Source organism: Narcine bancroftii, chromosome 5 (genome assembly GCF_036971445.1).
Source record: "Narcine bancroftii isolate sNarBan1 chromosome 5, sNarBan1.hap1, whole genome shotgun sequence".
Lineage (NCBI taxonomy): Eukaryota > Metazoa > Chordata > Chondrichthyes > Torpediniformes > Narcinidae > Narcine > Narcine bancroftii.
In genome coordinates, this window is record NC_091473.1 from 37,299,988 (window position 1) to 37,325,225 (window position 25,238).

Genomic DNA, 25,238 nt, shown 5'->3' on the forward strand with positions numbered 1-25,238 from the left:
GTGTCCCATACAGTATTATCCGTCAGCATTTTTTATTGCATGAAAATATTTCTAAGCCTCGGGCTCTAGCATAATTTAGATATCAATGCAGTTAATACTAAGAGATTTCCCCATCACTTTACCATAGAGTTCGCTAAGGTAACAGTGTTGGGGTCAACTAGTTCAATATATAATTGTAAGCTCCAACACTCCATCATGCAATTAATATTGACAATCACAATGGAATTAAGGGGTACATCGAATGGCACCCCAATGAATCAATTATCTCAAAAACAGCACAATTCTAAATTATAAGATGATAGGGTGATGTCTACAATTTTGATGCAAAAGTGACCATCTGCATGCAAACATTTTGAAGAGTTAATTAGAAGTCTTTCACAGCATCAAATAACAGCATGATTATTGTTAAGATTGATTAATCTTGATTCATTTATTGTCATGTAATATTGCATGAAATTGCCTTCTGCTTGCTGTCAAGACAGACAGGGTCGCCATTACTGTCATTTGGTGCTCCCTTACAGTACGAGAAAAAGAGAAGCAAAAGTGAGTCTCTTCAGAGTCCATGGATTCACCTCCAGCACTCCTGCATCTTCTGTAGCCATGCAGACACCTGTTTGATCCATCGGCAACCCAAGATCTAGATCCAAATCTCCAGTGCAATCAGGAAGCCTTCAACGCCTGAAGCCCTTCAGGAACCCTTCAATGTCCAGCATCCTGCAGCCCTTGAGGATCCTTCCAACTTCAAGTCGTCTGTAGTGGGTCTTTCAGCCACTGAGCGCCTCGCTGGTCTGCTGTCATGGTCACCTTTCCTCATTGGTAGTCTCCTCTGCTTCTCTGTTTCAACAGAGGGTGTACTGCCTGTTCCTGGAGTCGTGGGCTGGTCCGCTGCTGCCCCAGAGTCTGCAAGTCCTCATAGTTGCTTCCGAGGTTAGGCACCGCCAACTTGGGCACAGATTTTAAAAACGCTGTTGATTTCTAACAGTCCTTTTAATGCCTGTACAAAGGCACCAAAAATAGGACTGGGCAGTTGAACCCTTTGGAACAATGCTGCGTCTCAGCTTTCATGGATCTACACCAGTGGCAGCACTGCCATTAAAAAAAATTGACCCATTTTGGTTGCAAAAAGATTCAGATTTCAGTTGTATTGTCAGAGTACATACATGACATCACATACAACCCTGAGAATCTTCTTCCTGCAGGCCATGCAGAATTACCACTATGTTATGTAGGATTAGATGTTAATATCCCTTATTGCACATCTGAGACTTGCTGCCTAGACTCTGCAGGGTAGCCAAGTGCATGGTGGCATTTTCTGGGTTATCAAATGGGGGCCGTCTTTCCTCAGTGTTTCGCTGATAGACCCACGACACCTCCAGAGGGTTCAGCAGTGTATCCCAGCGTCCTGGGCTCAGCCCCCAGATGCCATTCACTCATTTGGGTTCTCCTCATCCAGAGCCACTGACTACCCTTTTCAGCAGCTCTGGAGAGATCTTATTCTGGCAAGTGGTTGATCTTTCTTCTCACTTCCAACTCCAGTATAGTTTGATGTTGATGTGGCTACAAATCCTCTGCAGCCTACTTCAACCGATTGGACCCTTGCATCCAGCCACGTTGCTGCACATCAACTTCAACCTCAGCGTGCCTCAGTTTCTTGAGCTCATAGGCCTCCTCCACTGCATCCTCCCAGGGCACTGTAAGCTCGATTATATAAATGAGATGGAGTGAGACCGACCACACCACAAAGTCTGGTCTGAGTTTGGTTTCTGCAATTTCATTTGGAAATCAGAGCTTCTGGCCTAAGTCTGCCGCCATTTTTCAATCACATGCCCCTCCTACCAGCTCAGCATCTGATCTTGATGTGGCGATTCCATCTTGACCCTCACTTTTCCGGACAAATGCTGTTAACGGCCAGGGAGATGAAGGAATGAAGGGGAAATAGTGCGTTGACACTCGTCCACCCATTTCCAGCACTGCTGCAAGACACCATAGCACCTGGTTGTGATGCCAGGCATATCGACCTTGAAATTATTGGTAATGCAAAACAAACTGTACACATGTAAACAAATAAACAAATGTAAATAACTGCAATTCAGAGAGGGAAAAAAAAAACAATAAAGTGCAAAAGTAAGAGTCCTTGAATGAGTCCCCGATTGAGTTTATTGTTGAGGAGTCTGATGGTGGTGGGGCAGCAGCTATTCCTGAACCTGTTGGTGTGAGTCTTGTGACACCCATGCCTCTTTCCTGATGGTAGCAGCAAGAACTGAATGTGTGCTGGGTGGTGTTGATGCTTAATGATTGCTGCATCCGATAGCAGATTCTCCATAGATGTGTTCGATGGTGGGAAGGGATTTGCCTGTGATCTCCTGGTCTGTGCCTGGTATTTTTGCAGGGCTTTACGCTTGGGTGCATTGGCGTCTCCATACCAAACCGAGATGTAGCCAGTTAATACACTCATGTTACTTGTGAGTAATGGTGCAATTTGTGGTATTAATTGTATTTATTAAAATTTACTGCATACAAATGTTAACACTTTTATTTCCTTGTCTCCTAATTCCTGAGCAATTCATGGGAAATAATCTACTTTATTTATGGTGTAACTGAAACTCAAAAACAACTTCAGTAAATTTTGAATCAGTGAATATTTGTAAGAAAATACGTCCTTCATGGGTCACATAACCATGTCTTGTGGTATGCAAGATTTACTGCTGAGATTTTCAAATTCTTTTCACTAATTATCTTCATTTCAGTACTCTGTGTCAATTCTCACATCTAAACCATATGAATATTTGGCACAGGACAATATAGTTCTCTAATGGGTGGCACGGTTAGCTTAGCGGTTAGTGCAATGCTGTTACAGTGCCAGCGACTAAGATTTGATTCCAGCGCTGTATCTAATGTGTTTGTTCGTTCTCGCTGTGTCTGTGTACATTTCCTCCAGGTGCTCCAGTTTCCTCCTACCATTCAAAGCATTCCAGGGTTGTAGGTCAATTGGGTGTAATTGGGCAACACAGGCTCGTGAGTTGAAAGGGCATGTTACCATGCCATATGTCTAAATTTAAATTTAAAAAATAAACTTAAAAATGTAGGCATCTGATACCCAAATAATAACAAAAAAAATTAGAATAGGAACTTATGGGGAATGATAGCATTGGGATTATAATAATTTTAAATAGCATCCAGGTTGTTACAAAGTTGGCTCCATAAAATTAGAACATTAATATTCAGAACATTTTTGTAATGTTTACAAGAAAATATATTGCAGGGAAAGAAATTAAGCTCTCAATTTGATACAGCCTAAGTGAAAAACTATTAAGTAAAAATAGAAATCTGGTATTTTGTGCTACACTCGAGAGTTCATGGACTGGATAGGGAGGATCTGTTTCCTTATGCATGGCTAATAGCTCCAGGACAAGCCAGGTTTCTGACCCTCTTGTGATATTATAAATGATTCACATTTGATAATTCACTTGAATAAATCTTGGAAAGGGGATGAAAATATTGTTCTTCTTATCTGAACTTTTAATGATGGTAATCTGCCTCTAAGAATTTGAAATCACATTGCTTTGCAAATGAAGCACAAATTTTTTTTTGCATCACAAATGATGAAGTGGGCTAAGTAAGAACCATGATATTTTGCAGTAACATTGTCTCATTTGTTTTGGGGGTCTGAGATCTGGGAGCTATAGGAGATCTAAAACTTGGAAGGTCTGTATTGGGAGTCTCAGGGTGGGCAGACATTTTCAGGATTGCAGGCTCTGACGTATGAAGAAAGATGCATCTTCATGAATGTGGGGCTTGTTTCTCAGAACTAGTGTCTTACACAAGTCATGCTTTGGGGTTTTGGAAGTTATTTTGGTTCTTCGATAGAATCTTAGTCTTTATATTTTTTTCCAAAATACTTAGCAGTTACCTTCTGTAATGTTCTTGCAAGTTTTGGAATGTTCACACTGACGTGAAGGTTCTGATCATTCTGGCCAAGATTCCCCAATGATTTTCCAGTTTCATTCTTCCACTGGGCTCTGCATGGAGCCCAACAAAGCTAAACTTCCACGGCACTTAACACTGGGATATCTTATTTCAAATTTGTGCCACAGCAAGTGAGATAAGTATATCATAATTTTTTAAATGTTTGCTTTAATTTAAAAAAACATTTTTACGTTATTATTTATTTTAAATATTTAATTTTTTATATGTTTCTAAAATGGAGGGCATTCAAGGTCTTTGAAAATACAAGATTTTGATGGACAGCCATGCAGGGGCCATGGCCTTTACATCTGTCGAAGGTTTGGAGTGGAGATTGGTGGATGAGCTGTGTTCAGCCTCATCCACATCACCGAATTTTGTTATTTGAGACTTATGCACTCATAAGAACCTTGATGTGATTCACCAGCCATGCTGGCCCTGTACAGCTATAATCTCATTGAGCCTACAGGCTCTGATTTGCAGATTTAGCCATGAGGCCTTCTCCCTCTCTCACTGTGCCCCCCCCCCACCCCACACTCTATACTGCCTTTAGCAGTTCCTGTCAAATGTTTCCTTCAAAGTGTCTAATATCAGATACATTAGAAAATCAAGTTTATTTAAAAATACACAAAGCTACCCTTAACTAAAAATGTAAATTACAATAAATGGAAGAAAAAAACCATAGCTGAATTTACTTTTAATAAATGCACCTGCTGTGCAGATTTTAGGTATAAAGTGCACGAGTTACTGATTGCTATTTGTCTCAACAGCGAGTTCAAGACAGAGTGGTAGATCGGACCTGTACACTGCAGGTAGTCGGTGTTTCTAATGGAGCCTCTAACTAATTATCACCATAATACAGCTCACTGTGTTGGTAACTCAATCCATGGCAGAACATTAAGATAAATAAAATAATGTACGGGTCTGCTGATACTTCCTTACTGGCAGTTTCCCTCAGCAAAGGATGTATCGACAGGGCCCACACTATTTCACTCACCTTGTTTAAGAAAAGAGAAAATTTGGATTTATAAACAGCCCTTCATTACCTCTAGAAAGTACTTCCCCATCAATGAAATATTTTTGAATTATATGTATTTCTGTTGCTCTGTAGAGCCTTCAAAGAAAGATCACAAAGCAGTAATGAGTGCCAGGGAATCAGCCTTTGTTGACATGCACTCCAGGGCATATGCATTCACGCAGACACACATGCCTGAAAATTCACTCACATTGAGAATTCTTTACGGACTAATGGTACTGGATTGTTGAGCAAAATTGATTGGTAATAACAAGTGACAATGAGGTAAACACAACATACTGAAACATATACACTCTGCAAAGAAACATTGTGGGACACAGACAAGAAAGTCATCCCTGTCAGAAGGAAATACGATGAGGTAACTTTTTTGTTATATTAGGTCCCATGATGGATCAGATTGTGTTAGTTACTAAGGTGATGACTACTGAAAACTTTGGATGTTCCTGAACACTTTGATCTTCTTTTCGGATGTCCAGCTCTCTCACTACACTGTCCTGTATTAGACTTGGCACACTTACAGCACCAGATTCACGCAGCGCTCACCATGACCACATGTAGCACATGTGAGTACCACCCAAAATTTATTCATACAATCAGCATGCACCTACTGCATAAAATAGTGCATGAGGCCTTACAGGATTTACATTGAAGAAAATGATTCCCCAATGGCAGCAGAGAAATAATAATTATTAATTAGGATAAATGGGTGATGGTGGGGGGGGGGAGAGAGAGAGAGAGAGAGAGAGAGGAGAGAGAGAGAGACCTTTGTGTCTCTTTAACTAACACCATAAGACCTTACACATCCATTTTGAATGATAGTTTAGCATCTCAGCCAAGTGACAGCATCTTTGGCAGTATAGTATTCCCACAATACTGCAATGAAATGCTGGTCAGGATTAATCAACTCTCTGAAATGAGGCTTCAAATCCACTGACCCAATGAACAAGTTGATGAGGTTAAGAATTAGATTGATGAGAGAGCTGAACAAGAAGAGGATCAGAAACAAATTCAGACATGCTGGAAATCCTCAATCTGGCAAGAAGAGTTTTCTACTTGATATCTCCAGGTTTACCAGGAGTACAAATACTTTAGGTCCCAATTACATAAATCCTTGTGAATTTCCTGAATATTAAGTAGAACTGAAAAAGTCCCTATATTTTAAATACAGAACTATATTAATTACTTATTAATCACACATGGATCACTGTTTGAACCAAATGTACCAGATTTAGAAGTCCTTGGTTTTTTTCCTTGACTTTTTCTCTAAAAAGATATCTCTGCTTGCAAATGTCATGGTATTCTCCAGCCAGACAGCATCAACATTGATGTCTTTATTTTCTGTTAAATTTCCCCCCAATCTCTTTCTTTCTCTATCCCTCAGTCTCCTTTCCTCCAACTCCTCACCCCCTTCCCTCTCCTTTCAGAGAGCTTCTATCCTCCTATCACCTGTTTTTTTTCTCTTTTCTACCCTCCCATCTACATCCTCCCCTTGCCCTTTCCGCCCTTCTCTCCCTTCCCCCCCCCCCCCACCTTTTAATTTAGGCACCTGCTTGCTTTTTGCTTATACCTTGATGAAAGGCTCAGGTCCAAAATGTTGGTTCCCCTTTACTTTCTCTAGATGCTGTGTGACCTATTGAGTTTCTCCAGCACTTTTGAGCATTGGAGGACTTATTTTTTATGGTGGGAAATAGAGTTGTACACTCTTGGCACAACATTGCACAATCCTGGGTCAAATATAGCAGAGCTTGTTGGAGTTCAAAACATATTTGATATTATTTTAATAATTTGTCATAACTCCCATGAGAGAAGAGCACCCTCTAGTGTACTGATGAGATGTAATGATTTTTAGTATTGGAAAATGTTGCTGAATCTCTCATTTCTTTATCGATGTGACAATTCCTCCTTTGTGGATGAGTCCAGGAAGAATGAATTCAGGACTTTCCTGGACTCACGCAGAGATGAAAAGAAACAAATCGTGATTGGAAAAAGCCATCATGATCTGGACGGTTGTGCTTTTCACAACAAACAATCCCAACTCACCTGAAGCCATTTAATCTCTTCAAAGAGGTGAATAATCAGATAAAAATTGACCAATTAGCAGAGAGTGTAGAATTTAGAAAATTCTTGTCATTCCATTTAGAGATAAAAACAAGAGTGAGAGGAAACTCCCATCCACTATGTTCAGAGTAATCTCAAATCAAACACAGAAGATGAAAGGATTATGTGCTTACCCAAAACCCCCACTGTCTCCTTTCACTCCATTTCCTTAAGTAGGGGGAAAAAGGCCTGGAATTTGCAAGAATCATACATCCTATTTGCTGCGTAGTTATTGAAGAATATTGTGGGTTTTTTTTGGTTATAACTCATTTAGTTTTCCACGTTTTTAAATTATATTTCACAGGTCCTCGATATCTTGCAGGCATAATTGTGAAAGGGGCTAATTTTACTTCATTCACCAATTGAGATGTGTTTAAGTGTAAGAGAGCCACCTGCTCATCCCACCAATCACCACTTGGCCTATTTGCAGGTGAATATGTGGTTCCGATATTTGGCCACTTCAGAGTTCATAAAACCAGAGAAGAAGTAAATCATCCTAGACCCGGGGGACTGCCTGATAAGTGAAGATAAGGACTTATCACCTTTGCACTAAATTTTGCACCTTGCTGCAATAATTCTGTCCCTTCCCATAGCACAATTTTGTCTGGAAATATGGTTGTGGTATCTTGGTAGAGCTGTCCACAAAAGCATTGTTGATTGCTACTCTGCCTTGAATACTTTTATTTCAGTCATAGCCAGGAGAATATAGAGTGGTAAGGTGCTGAATAATCATCCATCATATTTCTAGTCAGCTCTTCTTTTGTTATTAACTTTCAAATGGTGTCTCTATACTGCATTACTCAAATACGAGATCATTGCCCATTCACTTAACCTTTCTATATTACTTTGAAGCCTCATGCCCTTTTCTTCATTTAGCAAATTCCTTTGGAACCTACATCTGTCTTTTGCATAGATAGTGAGACCTTCAGATCATTGCTACTGCAACTGACCTCTAAAGATAAACTAATGCAAGAATGGTTACAATGATCATACTTTCATATTGTATAAAATTTCTATTTTTGTTTCAATTGCTCTTGTTAATTCAATTAATTTTTTTTTCGTTTTAATGTCTTCAGAATTTTGCTTTTTAGTCATTTTTTTTGCATTTATATCAATGATCTTGCCTGTCTCATTGCAGTTCAAAGAAACCACACTTCACAGTGGATGGGGGTGGGGGGGGGGGGGCGCAGGGGTTATTAGAGAATCCAAGGGAGAAAGTCTCTTTTGAGTTTTAAACCAGTTCAACGCTCAGCAGCTTCATCTTGAAAACACTCATTCGATCATTCTGTCTTGTGTTTGGGATAATGGTTGAAACTGGTCTATTTTCAACTCGTGAAAATATGTAAGGGTTTTCAAAGATAAATTTTAAAAAATACAATTGGAAATCAGGAAATTGAAACAAATACTTTGTCCAGTTAGATTAAATCAGTTTAGAAATTTGAAAGATACATTCACATTTAAAAGACAAATTTGTTTTCGGCAAGCAAGGGTAAATAATGAATCCTTTTGACATTAATAATGATTGTTTTTGCATTAAATCTGTCCCTTTTGTTATTTGTTTGCTTATTTCCTCTTCATTTCAATGGCATGGAAGTATTTTTCTGCTCATAAATCAAACCCCCTAATTGCTATTTTGCAAGCAGATGCATTATTCAATTATTTTATTTACATCCTGAAGGTGCAAGAGTAAAGGAAAATGGTTTGTATAGAGCCAAATTAAATATAATCAAATGCATTCATATTTTGGTTTTGAATCTTTTGTAATTAAAATGGACATCATATTTATTATTTGACAAACATTTCTGTGGATTTGCTGCTTTCATGTCAAAAACTAATTTCTCTCTTATTGTTGTCTCAATAGCACTGCAAACATGGTGTCTGCATAGTAAAGGATCCCACAGAATTTTCTGCAATAGATGGAACATGGGGACCTTGGAGTCCATTTGGTTCTTGTTCTAGAACCTGTGGAGGTGGCATTAAAAACGCAGTTAGAGAATGCAACAAACCAGAGTAAGCAAATTTGATCAATGCAAAACATATTAAATTCCTTATCACACTTTGAAAGAAAATGCATTTTCTTTACTTATTTACATAGTTTAAAAATCTAAATAGAATTTAATGATTTACCATGTTGATGCAAACTATTCAGCTTTTTTTAATAGTAGCTTCAATGCGGAAATTCATTTTAGTAATTGAATTACGGAAATGGAAACAAGATTATTATTTCCTGATCTTAGGCCGCGAAATGGAGGAAAATATTGTGTTGGCCGAAGAATGAAATTCCGATCGTGCAATACAGAACATTGTCCAAAGCAAGAAAAGGACTTCAGAGGGGAACAGTGCACACAGTTTGATGGCATACATTTCAATATTAATGGCCTACCTCCAAATGTGCGATGGGTTCCAAAATATAGTGGAAGTGAGTTTTTCTGTTGGGGATGTGAAAACTTTGGGATCAAGATTTGTTTGTGTAGTTCTGTACGTGAATTACTTACTTTCTTCATATGTTAAAATTAATAAATAAAGTTTCAAAAAAAAAAAAAAGATTTGTTTGTGTAGTAGGTTTTTAATGGAAAATTGTAAAAAAAATTGGGTCAGAAGAATGTTCAAGGTAATGTAACAGCTGCAATATTATAAGGCCTCAAGAGTAAGAGCAGACTTTCATTAAAAAAAAAGTAAATAGCTGCTCCTCTACAAGTTAAAGGGCCAGTTCTTACCTGAGCCACTGTGAGAGTGAATCATGCCACACCCCTCTAGCCTTGCCCCTCCTCCACTCCCATTAAACCCAATTCTTCCATCTTTTGGGCATCTCTACAAACTTTCTTGGAAAGAATGGAGTGGGAAGAAACCAACTATCCATGTCGAGTTACTTTCCTCATGCCTGCCCCCACCCCCACCACATTATCCATCAGAGATGCTTGATGTTCACTAATAGACAAAGCAGCCGCAAGGTACTGGTTTCCATTGAGAACCATTGCTTTAAGGCCTCTTTTTGTAGCAGTAGATCACCCTTCAAAGTTGACATGTTTTGTGTGACCTTACAAGTAAAATGTTATTATGTCTGGCATATCTGATGCTGGTATGCACAATACACAAGAAAATCGATACCCTCTGTCTTTGCACAAAACTAATGGGGTCCCCCGCATCACAGTTTTAACCACACTTTCCAGCAGGAAAGAATTTCTAGTCAATCATATTTTACATTTAAATTATTGAAAGGTATTATTAAACCAAGAATCTTGTTTTCTTTTCAGTTTTGATGAAAGATCGCTGCAAGTTGTTTTGCAGGGTGGCTGGAACCACAGTCTACTATCAGCTCAGGGACAGAGTCATTGATGGCACTCTTTGTGGGCCAGATACCAATGATGTATGTGTGCAAGGACTTTGTCGGGTATGAAATAATCTTGCAGCCTGATTTTAAATTTATGGAGTATTTTTTAAATTTGAGGTCTTTTATAAATAATCCTATATCAAAATGTATATTTCTATAGCAAGCTGGATGTGATCACGTTTTGAATTCAAAAGCGCGAAGAGATAAGTGTGGCGTTTGTGGTGGTGACAATTCTTCATGCAAAACATTAGCAGGAACATTTAATACTGTCCACTATGGTAAGAAATCTATTATCATACTAATTAGATAACTGCATTGTTGCCTTTGTTGCTTGGACTTAATGTATTTGGTTAACTTGAAGGATGCAAGCAGACATTCCTGTTTTGAATTAACTGTACAGTTAAGTATTTTGAATTGAATTTAAATGTTTTTAATTTTTAAAAATTTTTAACTATTTGATTTGTGGTAGTGTTTGTACACTTGTACAACTTAACTAGAAACAAGAGTAAGCCTCTCAGTACCTCAACCATGCTACACCATGACGGATTTGATAATAATTTAAATTCCACATTCCCATTCAGCAGTCAAACCTTGTTTATAAAGTGTCTTATCTACCTAAGCTTTAAAAATATGAAAAGAGTCTGCCTCCACTGCTCTTGGAGTAAGAGAACTTTAAAGACATAACCATACTCAGTGCCAAATAGACACCTAATTTAAGTGGCTGTTAAATGGGATAAAATATTTAGGGATATGTACAGATAACAATTTAAAGAATTTACACAAATTAAATTACTCGCTTTTGCTTAAAAACATTGAAGAAGACTTGAACAAGTGGACAGCTTTACCAATAACATTAGTTGGAAGAGTTAATTTGTCAAAATGAATATATTTCCAAGTGTTTAGTACCTATTTCAAACATTGCCAATCCATTAACTAAAAGGTTTTCTTTCCAGGAATTAAATAAATATGTTAGAAGTTCTGTTGGAAGGGTAAGGTGTTCAGAGTTGCCCTATAAAAATTAACATGGAAATATGACTTGGGAGGTTTACAACAACCAAATTAAAAAATTATTACCAGATGGGATTTCTTACTTCCTTTTATGAGGAAGGAGACAAACCTGCATGTCTGAAGATAGAACTAGAAAAGGTAGGAGAGAGAATAGCAGAAAATGTTATATCTAAATGAAAAGTGAAATTAATATCTGGTATGAAAGAAGCTCCTTTGTTAAAAACATATAATTAATATTTGGTATAAAATAAATGATGAGATTGGAACAAAAGGGGGTTTACCTCCTAAAACACCTCTGCTTATTCCCTTTTACAATGGGTAATCAAATTTTTGAGCTGGTTTCGTAAAGGGATCAGATATGTTGAGGACTGCTATGAGCAAGGGCAACTTATGTCATTTGAACAATTAAAAAATAAATATGGAATCTTGAAATACACAATCTTCTGCTATTTTCAATTAAGAGCATACATAAGGGGAAAATTGAGGCCAACAATGTTTTTATCAAAATGCACTGATGTGGAGACTGATTCAAAAGGGAAACAAAGAAATTGACTTCGGCAACTTCTTTCTTACTTCGAACTGGAGCCCCTAAACTGGGGGTTCATAAGTCCAGACAGAGATGGGAATCAGGCTTAAATGAAAGCATTGATGAGCAAAACCAGTCTGACCAGTATGACAAATGCAATAAATGTAAGGTATAGATAGCGCAATACAATTTTTTCCATCAGTTATATCTCACGCCACAGAAATTAAATAAGTTAAAGTCAGATAAATGTTTTAGATGTGGCGAGGAGATGGGAACTTTCTTACACTCAACTTGGTCATGTTCCTAAGTGAGACTTTTTGGGAGGATTTTGGAAATTTTTCAGAGCATGTTATTCCATTTCCATAAGCCCAGAATTGTTTTACTGGGAAATATAATATGGATAAGAACAGAATTTAAGTTATCTAAATCTCAATTTGAATTTATTAAAATTGCATTGGCAGCGGCCAGAGAGTGCAGTGCAGTTACTTGGAAGTCTGACTCCCATCTAGGTATGGCACGCTGGAATGCAGGAATGCATAGCTGTGTTCCCCTTGAGAAAATTACTTACAACCTAAGAAATAAGTACGACATATTTCTGCCAATATGCAGATCATATTTACAGATCTCAGGTGTAAATCTTTAGTTGAGTTTCTTCCAGTCTTCGAGTCCATGTTAACCTTCCCAAAGAAGAAGACTAGTTAAATAATGAATTGGAATCCATGGAGTGAATGGCACTTTCTTAATGTTCTTTCCTCTTTCTTTTTCCCTTCTCGCAAACTTTTTTTTTTTAGGTCTTTTGGGAGAGTGTGGGGGTTGGTGGGTTTGGGTTACAACCATCATGCAGCATAAATTTTTCTACTTATGTATTTGACTACATGTATGGTCTAAAAATTTTTAAATAAAACATTTAAAAAAACCTAACATCCTGAGAGAAACTTTTTTTTACCTATCTCAAGTGAACAACCCCCTATTTTAAAACAGTGATCCCTCTTTTTAGATTCACCCACAAGAGGAGTGAAACACAAAAGTCTGCAGTCTCTGGTTGTAGTCAAAATACAGAGATGCTGGAGGAAGGGCTCAGGCCTGGAACATTGGTAATATATCTTCACATCCTATGGATGCTGCAAGTCTAGCTTAGTGCCTGCAGCATCTCTGTATTTTCACCCACAAGAGGGTGACATTCAGCCTCTGAAGAGCCCACAGGGTGTGCTTATTACAGTTAAGTTCCCTCTCAATTTCCCAAATTTTAGTGGATTAAAGTGTAGCCTTTATTCAAAATGCCACCCATCAATTCCAGGTGTTGGTCTTCCAATGTCCTTCCTTAAACAAGGAAACCAACATGGTACACAATACTCAAGATGTAACCTCCTCAGCGATCCATATTATTGAAGCATAACCTCATACTTTTTATTTAATTCTCCTAACAAAAAATGGGAGTTAATAAAATCATGATTAGTTTTCCCATTCACTTTGTGCAGGTGAAAACTGACGCGCCTTTTGCAAATCTCAAGTTCTCCTTTATTTCAGAGCTCTGCACATTCTTATGCTTTTGATAATGTGGATTTTTTTTTCCACCTGAAAAAATGGGCAGTTTTCTAATTTACCAGATCACTGCCCACTCATTTATTCTTTTTATATCATTATGTAGCCTCCTTTGTCCTTTTCACATCTCCGATAGTTGATCACCAAATTTGGGTTTACTCAATACTTTTGACCATTTTTACATCCAGGTAAAACAGGCTATGGCTGACTTTTTTTCAGCTGTTTCATGGATGGGGCTTGTTCTGTAACTGGCACATCATAGCATTTAATGTATATGTGGTCCTGCTGTTGTGCAGTCCTTGTCATCGAGAATAAAGCTGGAAACAGGATAAGTGCAGCTGTGACAATGGGCAGTTTGCCTTTGGCAGGAAGTTTAGAGTCATTATCATTTGTGATACAGAATTAAGTCCAGTGGCCTGCATTTGGTTGATGAGAATAGCACTTCCTAGTAAAATATTATGATAAGATTGTGATATTGCCAAATTGCCTCCAAATATTTCAGCAAAATAACTTGCAGATATAAACTCTGGTGCAGCATTCATCTTCACAAATTATTCTTTTTGGCAGAGTAGTATCAGATTCAAATACTTTGAATTTCAAAGAGCACTCTCCTACTTAGTATTCAACAATACACTCTCCAGTTAATAGAGTAGGGATTGTAAGACACAAGACATCCTTCAGGAATTTTGTGGGTTGCAGACATTAAAGGAAGCAAGAACGAGTCTTCAGGAAAAGCCTCTTCAAATATAAAATGAAAGCAACAGTCAGTTTTGAAATTGAAAGGACAACTTTGTGATCAGTTCTAAACACAGAGCTCAGGCCACCGGCCCACATTTGGAAGCTGCTCAAGAGACATGGTTGTCAAACTGAACTGACCATGAGATGTTCTTGTTTGCATTAGCTCAAAATCAGATAATGGGATTGTGTTAATTATATATGGTGTGAATCAGAAGCTAATAACAGTAACGTCAAAAAAGGAAATTCCCATTCTGTCAGTAAAACCTATCTAGTTTAAATATGTCTTTAAGGGAAAGGAATATTTGCCCTTCTCCAATGTGGTCTATTCATTTGCCCAGACTCTGCAATTGTTGTCAAAGTTTGATGGCCACATTTTGGGAATCTGCCCTTTGTATTGCATCAGTGCCACACTGGATGCAAGAACATTGAAGGCATTTATTTGAATGAAGATGGATGGCTGCAAGGAAGAAATGTCAGTGAAGGGTAGCTTACATTTGAAAAAACTCACTGTGCTTTCTTTAAAACTTTTACTCATTCAAGATTTTTTTAACGACTTAAACTTTATTTAAAATAATTGTGAAAGAATTTTTTTTTAAAAAGTAATCATGAATAGTTTTAATATTTTTCTTTTTTTATCAGGGACCTTAGAATTATTTGAAGCTTAGGCACTCCTTGGAATTAATGGGTTTGCCAATGGTCAGGGGTATTTTCCATCATTTTGTTTTCACGTTTTGCTTTTTGGGACAAGTCAACTCAAGGAATCCACAAAATATGATGACGTGGACAGCTCCCAGTGACAGCAAGTACTTAACCAAAACCTTTTAGGAAACATAACAGTTACTACAGAGCTAATGAATAAACCTCATTCATCGTAGTGTTGTGTGCAAGATGTTGAATAAACAGGTATCTACTCCACTTCATGATACTTTTGTGCGCATAGTCTTGTTCACCTTCAACCTTTTCTTGCAAAATTATGGATTACAACTTCAAAAGCAACAACAGTTCATGTTTTAGCTTTGATCTTTAGGAAGAAATAGACCTCAAATTGTGTATCTTCTTGCAAACCTTTTTCTTATCTAGTGCTTCTCTGAAATTGCTTACATGAAAAATTTCTGAAAGTAGAAATAAATTCAGCAATTACTTTTATCTTGTGACTTGAAAGAGTATCTTGTCGTGCATGGAAAATCAATGTCAGTTTCTTAAATAACATCATTGAGTACAACACGGTTGTAATAACATTGAGACACAAAGACTAGTAATTTTCAGATGTTCACTTAAGTACAAATTAGTACTTTTCCAAGTATTGTAAGTGTATATTTAGAGTACCTTTATTGATATTTCCCAGGGTACAATGTGGTCGTACGAATACCAGTTGGTGCTACGAATATTGATGTGCGACAACACAGTTATTCAGGGAAGCCAGAAGATGACAACTATCTTGGTAAGCCCATTTAAAACACGGTAAAAACTATTTATTTGGATATTTCCTGATGGATGCAATCATTCTAAACATCATCATTCCCCTTAACTGATGCATACAATAAACCCCTGAGGTATGCTCTATCTGACTTCTTGATTATCTGTCACATTTTTGGGACAAGAAGTTACATAATTGCAAATACTCACCTCTTTTGTTGTCAGTTAACCTTTGTTAATGTTACTTGAATTATATCAGTCTGATTATGCAAAATCAATTCTGTCCTCGTGCTCTCTGCTTGCTGTTTTCGCATGACTACACTTATTTTGGTGGTCTTCATGGTATGTAAGATGGTTTAACTGTCCCTGATATTCAAAAAGGATTGAAAGGGATCCAATTTTAAAAAAAATCCAATAATACACTTACATTAAAACAAAGAAGAGGGAGAAATGAAATCAAAAACAAATTTTAAAAAAGGGCAAAAGAAAACTCACCTTTTTTAGTCCACATTCGTTCACCCTGCTCGGCTCAGCTCAACCCCTTCTTCTTGAGACTGAATGCTGGCATGTGATCTCTAGCGTATTACTGCCTTCCATGTGACAATGAGCTGCCATGGAATTTGGGAACAAGTTCACCAATGGAATCACTGAAACATGAAAAACATAATTACTATGTGAATCCAAAATCTTGGAATCCTCCATCATCTGTCTGTTTCTGCTCTTCATAAATGGTGATCAAACCATTAAGGTAGAAGAGATTTTTTTTCCTCAAACTTGTTAAAAGAATTTCTGATTACTGGATGCATAATCTCCCCACTGTTTTTTAGATGTAATGGCTGAATGAACTCGTCCCAGAACAGGATTGGTGAAAAATATAAAGCAAAGGCCCCTATTTAATCTTGCAGTCCCTGTCTCCAATCACAAAGAAGTGCCCAGATGTTTTCTCTCTGCCTTTTTTTTTGAGTGAAACTGCTATATTCACAGTATATTGCAAATTAATTTTGCAGCAAGTGCTGCCACTGGAAGCATTGTTTAGAATGATCAAGTTGATTTCATATGAGAATTCCTGCCAGGCAAGGAAATTAATTTTTAATGTCCTGAAGAAAATGCTTGAATCCTGTTCTTTGAGCTAAAATAATAAATGGCAGGACTGAAATGAATGTTACACATTAGTTGCATAATGTTGGTGTCAGAATAGCACTGGCATGGTTCCTTCTCATTCAATGAAATTTAATGAATTAATGACTAAAAGCTGCAGCATAAGTTCAGACTATGAAAGGTACTGCCAAAGAACTAGATAACCAGAATATAAAAACATAAAGGGGACGCAAAATGTATGTGGAACTGAAGTTAAACCACATGGGATACTTCACATTGTAAAATACATGTTGAAAAAAGAGATTTACAGAGACCTGAGTAGGTTCAACTAATGAAGTGTTTGAACAAGCTGGGATTCGATTGTTCATAAGTAAATACACAGAAATGCTGGAGGTATCTTCAAGAAGGGCTCAGGCATGAAACATTCTGTGGATGCTACGAGATCTGCTGAATTCCTCTCGCATTTCTGTTTTTACTACAATCACAGCATCTTCAGACATTCGTTTTTCACTTCTATCGTCCATAAGGAGAAGAATCAGAATTTATTGTCATGACCAAGTCATAAAATTTGTTGTTTTGCAGCAGCGCCGCAGTTTTCATTATAAACTGCTTTACTGGAGTAAAATAAACAGACTGCACAAAAAGTCAAAATAAGGCAGCGTCTGGTTCATTGATCATTTAGGAATCTGATGGCAGTGGGGAAGAAGCTGTCCTTGTGCCATTGAGGGCTTGTCTTCAGGCTCTTGTGCCTTTTTTCTGATGATAGCAGAATAAAGAGCCATGGGCTGTGTGGTGGAGGTCTTTGAGGATAGAGGTTGCTTTCTTAAGACCGTGCCTCTTGTATGGAGTGCAGTCTGGTGCCTGTGATGTTGCCGGCCAAGTTAACAACCCTCTGGAGATTTTTCTTATCCTAAGCATACCAGACAGTGACACAACCAGCCAGTATGCTCTCCATGGTACACTGGTAGAAGTTTTCAAGTGTCTTTGGTGACATACTGAATCTCCTCAAACATCTCACAAAGTATAACCACTGGCTAGCCTTCTTCATGATCCTCGGAGATGATGACACCCAGAAATTTCAAGTACTTGACTCTTTCCACTACTGAACTCTTGATGCGGACTGGATTCTGTTTTCCTGACTTCCTCCTTAAATCTGCAGTCATCTCCTTGGTTTTACAAATGTTGATGGTGTGACACTACTCAACGAGCTGACATATCTCCCTCCTGTACACTTCCTCATTGCTGTTTGTGATTCTGGCAACAACTGTGGTGTCATCAGCATATTAGTAGATGGCTTTGGAATTATGCCTGACCCTGGCCACACAGTCAAGGGTATATAGTGAGTAGAGCAGTAGGCTCAACACGCATCTTTGAGGTGCACCTGTGTGATAGTCAGTGAGGAGGAGACATTGTTTACAACTCGTACTAACTGTGGTCTTCCCAATGAGGAAGTCAAGGATCCAGTTGCGGGGGCAGAGGTCCAGAGGCCCAGGGTTTGGAGCTTCTTGGTGAGCACGGAGGGTATAATTGTGTTGAAGGGTGAGTTGTCGTCTATGAAGAGCAGCTGTATGTATAGGACAGAAGAGCCTCAATTGGTGAAAATATTTTTGGGTGAGTGCAGAAAGGGAGACAAAATGGAGACTGTGGGATGGTAAAGAGGGAATATTTAGTGATAATCATTACTAATTAAATGAAGAATTTAACATGGATCTCTTTGCAGAGAGAACAGTTTTCAACTTGCACTCACATGGAGAGATTAAAGGAAATAATATCCAATGCACATAAGGAAAACTTGATTAGTGCATGTCATAGAGGAGAATAGTGGAGGAAAAAGGAGCAAAATGACGAGGCTATTAGATTAGGAGGAAATTTGGGTGGAATACAATGTATCTGTATAGACAGAAGTGGGTTGGAAGGGTGGCAAATTACTTTCTTCTCTCTTGTTGATTCACTTATTGTCCAAAGAACCTCATCCAGTGGATCAAAGACATTTTCATATGCTGCATGGAGGTTTCAACTGAAGTTACTTGCTCATCATAATTTTAATACATTGGGAAATTTTGAACAGCCTTCATCTTCTGATCACAATTGTAGCATTTCGAGCAACCAAACCAAAAGGTCTAGAGATGCTCGTATCTGTGTTAAATCCCTGCTCCCTTCTCTACCTGCTGGCTTCAGTGACACTATCTGAAGTCTGTCCACTCATACCTTGATGGCACAGAGCATGATCCCTTAATATCTTGTCAGAACCAGAATTTGCATTAATTAAAGACACTCCTGTTCGGCTCCGAATCATGGGTCCTCTACCGGCATCACCTATGGCTCCTAGAACGCTTCCACCAGCGTTGTCTCTGCTTCATCCTCAACATCCATTGGAGCGCTTTCATCCCTAACGTCGAAGTACTCGAGATGGCAGAGGTCGACAGCATCGAGTCCACGCTGCTGAAGATCCAGCTGCGCTGGGTGGGTCACGTCTCCAGAATGGAGGACCATCGCCTTCCCAAGATCGTGTTATATGGCGAGCTCTCCACTGGCCACCGTGACCGAGGTGCACCAAAGAAAAGGTACAAGGACTGCCTAAAGAAATCTCTTGGTGCCTGCCACATTGACCACCGCCAGTGGGCTGATATCGCCTCAAACCGTGCATCTTGGCGCCTCACAGTTTGGCAGGCAGCAACCTCCTTTGAAGAAGACCGCAGAGCCCACCTCACTGACAAAAGGCAAAGGAGGAAAAACCCAACACCCAACCCCAACCAACCATTTTTCCCCTGCAGCCGCTGCAACCGTGTCTGCCTGTCCCGCATCGGACATGTCAGCCACAAACGAGCCTGCAGCTGACGTGGACTTTTACCCCCTCCATAAATCTTCGTCCGCGAAGCCAAGCCAAAGAAGAAAGAAGAAATGGCAGCATCCATTCAATCCCTCATGGTCCTCAGCCATTCAATAAGATCATGGTTGATTTTGACCTCAACACTTCTTTTCAAGTAATATCCATAAATCTATCATTAATCTGCCTTGAGCTTTCTGTATGAATACATTTCTTCTTGTATCAGTCCTGGATGGGTAATCCCTTATTTTGAGATTGTGACCCCTGATCCTAGACAACGCAGTTAGGAGAAATACCATCATTGAATGTTCTTTCATTTTATTTTATTTTATATCTTATATCTTCAAATAATGAAATAACAACTTTAAAATGACTATATAGTTGCAATACTCTCAAGCTAAAAATTCTAATGAAATCTGGATGCTATGAATTTGAGTTATTTTCAAAATGTACCATTTGGGTAACATAAATCTTTGCCTAAATTAACAGACACTTGAACAATAATTAATATGCAGCAGACTTAACGCTGGGGTAAAGGCAGGAACTACACAGAAATTAGGCTTGTCAGGAGCCTTCATCATCGCTATCCATGGATATCACTGGTTCTGAAAGTCAGTTTGTTACCAGGCTTTACTGCTTCCTGCTCAACCAATGGGATAACTTGTTTTGAGAATGTATCTACTCATGCCTGCTCATGCAGGACCATGCATAATGGGTTCCTGCTGATTTGCATTTGCATTGTCACATCAACTGCTTTTTATTTCCTTCCTCTTCACCAACTAACTTTGATCTGGAGTCTAAAGCTGTTTGTTCTGTAATTTAAGTAGCACGTGATAAATTGAATACTTTAACTTGTCAATTGGTAGTTCCTCTCCAGCATGACTTGAATCCTCTTCAAATCAACCTGTGAATATTTACTGTTAAATCAGAAAGGTATTGTGCAATTAAATTTATCAGTCACAGACCTTAGATGTATTGCCTTAATACCTTTAATGCATTTATAACATGTAGAATCTTGACTGGGGGCTATGAAAATACAGATCCAATCAACCTCATTGGTGATTTTTGATCTTGTAAAACTAGTAGCTCTTTTAATTTTAAAAATCAGATATGGTACAGAACAAAATTAAGTTTACTCTTGGGATCAATGTTTAAGATAACCCAGAATTTTTTGAAATGATGACAAAATATTTATGCCATCACTAATATCTGTGTAATAATCTGCCTTTGGTCCCTGCTTCAGCTCATCCTTGTCTTTGTTCTTCTAGAATCCAGTTCAAAAGGTGGCCTCTTTTGTTGAACTCTGCCTAAACTGGGGGTCATCTAAAATTTTCTCTGGTGAATCAAGTTAACATTTAAAAGTGTCGAATCTCCACTAATATTACATGAATGAGAAGAAATTAAATGTTCAAACAGTGCAACAAATACCCAAAGATGCAGGAGTATTTTAAATCTGGATTAACATGTGGCTGGTTGAATTACTGCTGCTTCTCTGCAAATGAACCAATTAGATCTGAAGGGATTATGTGAAGGAAAGTCCATGTGACTTTTAGGAATAAATTGTAATTTGTGCAAGTTAAAGTATGAGCAGGAATAGGCTATAAATGGCTGTTAATGAGGTAATTACAATGGTCACTTGAAAAGATTTAAGTACAACTTTAAAAGACATCTGTAAACTTGCAACATTGAAGCTGTGCCTTTCAGAGAGGCCTTTTGACTGTGTAAGTAGTAGTTTGCAATAAAAAACAAAGACATTCAAATCTATGAATAGTCTGAATAGAAGATGACAGAGAAATACGGAAATGACCATCATTCCTAAAATTCAGTTCAGTAATTATTTATGACCATGATATTAGATAGGGTAGAATACTATGAAGAGAGATGTTGATTTCTTGTAATATTTTCTTTCCTTGCTCTTATTATTTTTGATTTCAGACATTTTTTTAATCATGAGTTACTCTACTGCTCCAATGTTTTGCCCTTTAAGTGGATCAGACATCCTGACTTCAGTCCTGTCCTGGATTTTTTTTCATGTAACATTCCTACAGGGTTATCTCCAATCTTCAACCAGCGGTGGGTACCTGGGTTAAGATTAAGGTGCAACTATTACAGTTATAGAGCAGAGAACACGAGCATTGCATTTGCATGTTGCTTCTCTGGGTCCTTGTGCAATTTTTGCCATTGGAAGGGCATTTTTAGAGAGAACATGTGAGAAAACTGTTAAGGCAGCTTCTGCTAGATGCACAGACCTTTCATTTTATACTTAAGTTTGTAGAATACTCACTGTTATGTACAATTGGTTAGATAACTAGATTGTGGTAATATCCTGGGTTTTGCGGTCTCCATAAACTAAAAGCTGCTCATTACATACTTACCCATGCTTTGTGATCAATGCAACCAGCAGTAATTAGAAACTTCTATCTGCCTCAAAGCCTCTCAGGTGGATTTGAGACCTCGGTTAACAAAGCATGCAACTGTCCATCTCTTTAACAAATACAGACTGAAAACTCCTTACTGAGAAATTAAAAGTCTGAACCAGAAAGTTCCAGTTAGAAGAGTAATTCATTACTTACTATGTATTTTTTATATCTCTTTGAACTGTATGTGTTTATAAATTAAATTATAATAATTATAATAATAATAAAAAGATTGAAAAAGAAAGAAAGACCAGGTGGCACGACCGGGAATCAGCCGACTGCAAGCTGCCCCCAAGACCAAGCTGGAGGAGAGACAGTTGACCTGGTGCTTCTACCATCAGCGCTGGGGAGTGCAAGCCCATAAGTGCTGACAACCCTGTGGGTTTCAGGGAAACAACCAAGCCAGTCGCCTTTGATGGCTGCTATGTGAACAGCCTCCTTCATGTTACGGACAGATCCATCAGCCGTCGCTTCTTGGTGGACACAGGGGCCTAGTTGAGCATCCTACCCCCCACAGCCTTAGAGACTCGCACCTGATCTCATGGTCCAACCATGCAGGCAGCCAATGGGTCCACCATCAAGACCTATGGTGCCTGCAGGGCGCAGATCCACATTGGCAAGGAAAAACTTCACTGGAGGTTTGTGCTAGCCTCGGTGGACACTGTGCTGTTGGGGGCTGACTTCCTGAGGGCTCATGGTCTACTAGTCAACATGAAAGGCAAGAGGATGGTCAATGCTCGCACATTCCAGTCTGTACGATTGGACACGGCAGACGCCTGCAAGTCAGAAATCAGTGCCGTAGCCGCCACCAGGGATGAGTTCTCTGGCATCCTCCATGAGTTCCCCACCATCCTGGAGCCGCGCTTCAATGCCGCCCTGCCCCAGCACAGGGTCTTCCACCACATTGCCATGCAAGGCCCAGACAGCTGCCACCCAAAAAGCTCCAGCAGGTGAAGGAGGAGTTTTCCAGACTATAGGAGCTGGGAATCATCCGGTGCTCAGACAGTGCCTGGGCATCGCTGCTCCACATAGTCCCGAAATCACCTGGGGGCTGGAGGCCCTGCAGGGACTACCATCGGTTGAATTATGCAAACACTCCTGACAGGTACCCAGTTCCCCACATATAGGACTTGTCCTCCAACTTCCACGGCACACAGGTTTCCTCCAAAGTGGACCTCATGCAGGGATAACATCAAATCCTGGTGCACCCAGACGACATGGGTAAGACGGCCATTATCACCCACTTCGGCCTCTTTGAGTTCTTCTGCATGGCGTTTGGCTTAAATAATGCGGCCCAGATGTTCCAGTGCCTCATGGATGTGGTGGGAAAGGACTTGGACTTTGTGTTCATCTACCTGGACGATATACTGATTGCCAGTTGTAACCACGAGGAGCACAAAGCCCACCTCCGCACCCTGTTTGTCCGGCTTGCAGATTTCGGCCTTACGTCAACGCGGCCAAATGCCAGTTCGCCAAGGAGTCCCTCCAGTTCCTGGGGCATACCATTTTGGCGGGTGCCAGAGAAGGTGACGGCCATCCAACATTTCCCCAAACCCTCCACCCTTAAAGGTCTGCAGGAGTTCATGGGGATGGTGAACTTTTACCATAATTTCATCTCCAGGGTGGTCCATCCCTGGGGCAGCCCACTGTTCATACTGTTGGCCACCAAAGAAAAAACTTTATCCTGGCTTGAAGAGGCGGACAAGGCATTCGCGGCAACGAAGGAGGCTCTTGCCAGCGCAACACTGCTGGTGCTCCTACAGCCAGAGGTGCACAAGGCATTCTCAGTGGAAGCCTCAGCTACAGCAGTCGGGGTGGGGGGGGTCCCTGGAACAATGGCTTGATGGACAATGGCACCTGTTGGCCTTTTTCAGCAAGCAGCTGCGACCAACAGAGCTCAAATACAGCACCTTTGACTGGGAGCTCCTGGCGCTGTTCTTGGCCATCCGCTATTTTCATTACTTCCTGGAGGGCAGGCCATTCACAGTCTTCACAGACCACAAGCCCCTCACCCAGGCACTGGCAATGGCCAAGGATCCATGGACTGCCAGACAACACCGCCACCTCTCATACGTGTTGGAGTTCACTACTGACATCCGTCACAGGGCAGGCAAGGACAATGTGGTGGCAGACACACTCTCATGCCCCACCATCAACACGCTCACCCCCAGGTTCGCCTACGCACAATTAGCTCAGGCCCAGTGAACCAACGCAGAGACGCAAGCCCTGTGGACCTCCATCTCAGTCCTCAAGGACGTCCCAGTACCCAACAGCCCAGATATGCTGCTCTGCAACGTTTCAAAAGGTATGCCACATCAGGTAGTCCCACCTGTTACAGAGTTCTGTGTTGAGTATTGGCCTTTGTGTGGTGTGGTTTTGTGTTGAAAAGTGACAGTTTGCCTTAGAGAGCCAAGGTGAAGGTGGACTGCTGAGAGAGTGGGAGACGGACTGGGCATGTGCAGAAAATGATCTAGAATTTTCTGGACTTGGATGACAAACCACCACTGGGTGGTGCTGTGGAGTGGGTGAAGGCTCAGAGCATGAGTCATGGTCTGGAGGACAGTTTAGAATGTTGGGATTTCATAAAAGGATGAACATTCCGAAGGCAGCCAGAAGGATCCGGACCAGCAAGTTGTTCCTCTCTCTGCAAGCAACACAAGAAGACAACTTCCAATTTTGTCCTCTCTCTCCCGCTCTCAAAGATCTTTTGGCTTCAGTTTACCAAACAAACTGAATTTTGTTTATGATCTTTGAGATCAAAGTTTTGTGAGTCTTGTGTTAGTTTTTCTGTGGGCTGGTTGGAAATATAACTTAGACTTTAATTACATATGTTATGTTTAGGCTGGGGAATTTATTCATTTTACACTGTTATAGAGATTTGCATAGTAACCAGTGGGCATTGTTATAAAAGGGTGGATTTTGAATTAAAGTTTGAAGGTGAATTTTTGTTAATAAAGTAATTGTTCATCTTTAAAAAAAAAAGAAGAGTAAACTCAGTGCCAATCAAAAAAAAGGAAAATTACAGAAACATCAGAAAGTCAGTATCAAACATTTTTACAAATCATTAAATTTCAACTTTTAAACATCTTCTACAATAGTCATTAAAATCTTCAGATGAAGCTTCAGGCTTTGTATAAAAATACATTTCATTTCTAGCAGTTGAGGTTGTTGGGCCATGATGAGTTGTGCTAAAGCATTGTGCTAATAAGGGAATGGACATGCTCTTTTTTGGCCTTTAT

The 25,238-nt window shown here is 39.5% G+C and overlaps 1 protein-coding gene and 1 long non-coding RNA gene across 6 annotated transcripts in view; one reads left to right on the top strand and one right to left on the bottom strand.

Moving 5' to 3' along the window:
• The window catches only part of adamts9 (ADAM metallopeptidase with thrombospondin type 1 motif, 9), a 290,215-nt gene that overhangs the window by 71,801 nt on the left and 193,176 nt on the right, over positions 1–25,238 (top strand). For all 5 annotated transcript variants that reach the window (XM_069937131.1, XM_069937130.1, XM_069937132.1 and 2 more), the window contains exons 12-16: positions 8,958–9,106; positions 9,334–9,515; positions 10,351–10,487; positions 10,588–10,705; positions 15,587–15,682. In XM_069937131.1, coding sequence (XP_069793232.1) covers positions 8,958–9,106; positions 9,334–9,515; positions 10,351–10,487; positions 10,588–10,705; positions 15,587–15,682 — 682 coding nt within the window. The remainder of the gene's footprint in view (positions 1–8,957; positions 9,107–9,333; positions 9,516–10,350; positions 10,488–10,587; positions 10,706–15,586; positions 15,683–25,238) is intronic.
• Positions 8,872–24,434, bottom strand: LOC138763268 (uncharacterized). The gene is made up of 4 exons (XR_011357461.1): positions 24,329–24,434; positions 16,153–16,304; positions 15,868–16,023; positions 8,872–9,058 (listed from the first exon to the last, which is right to left on the bottom strand). It is a non-coding gene; the product is annotated as an uncharacterized lncRNA (long non-coding RNA).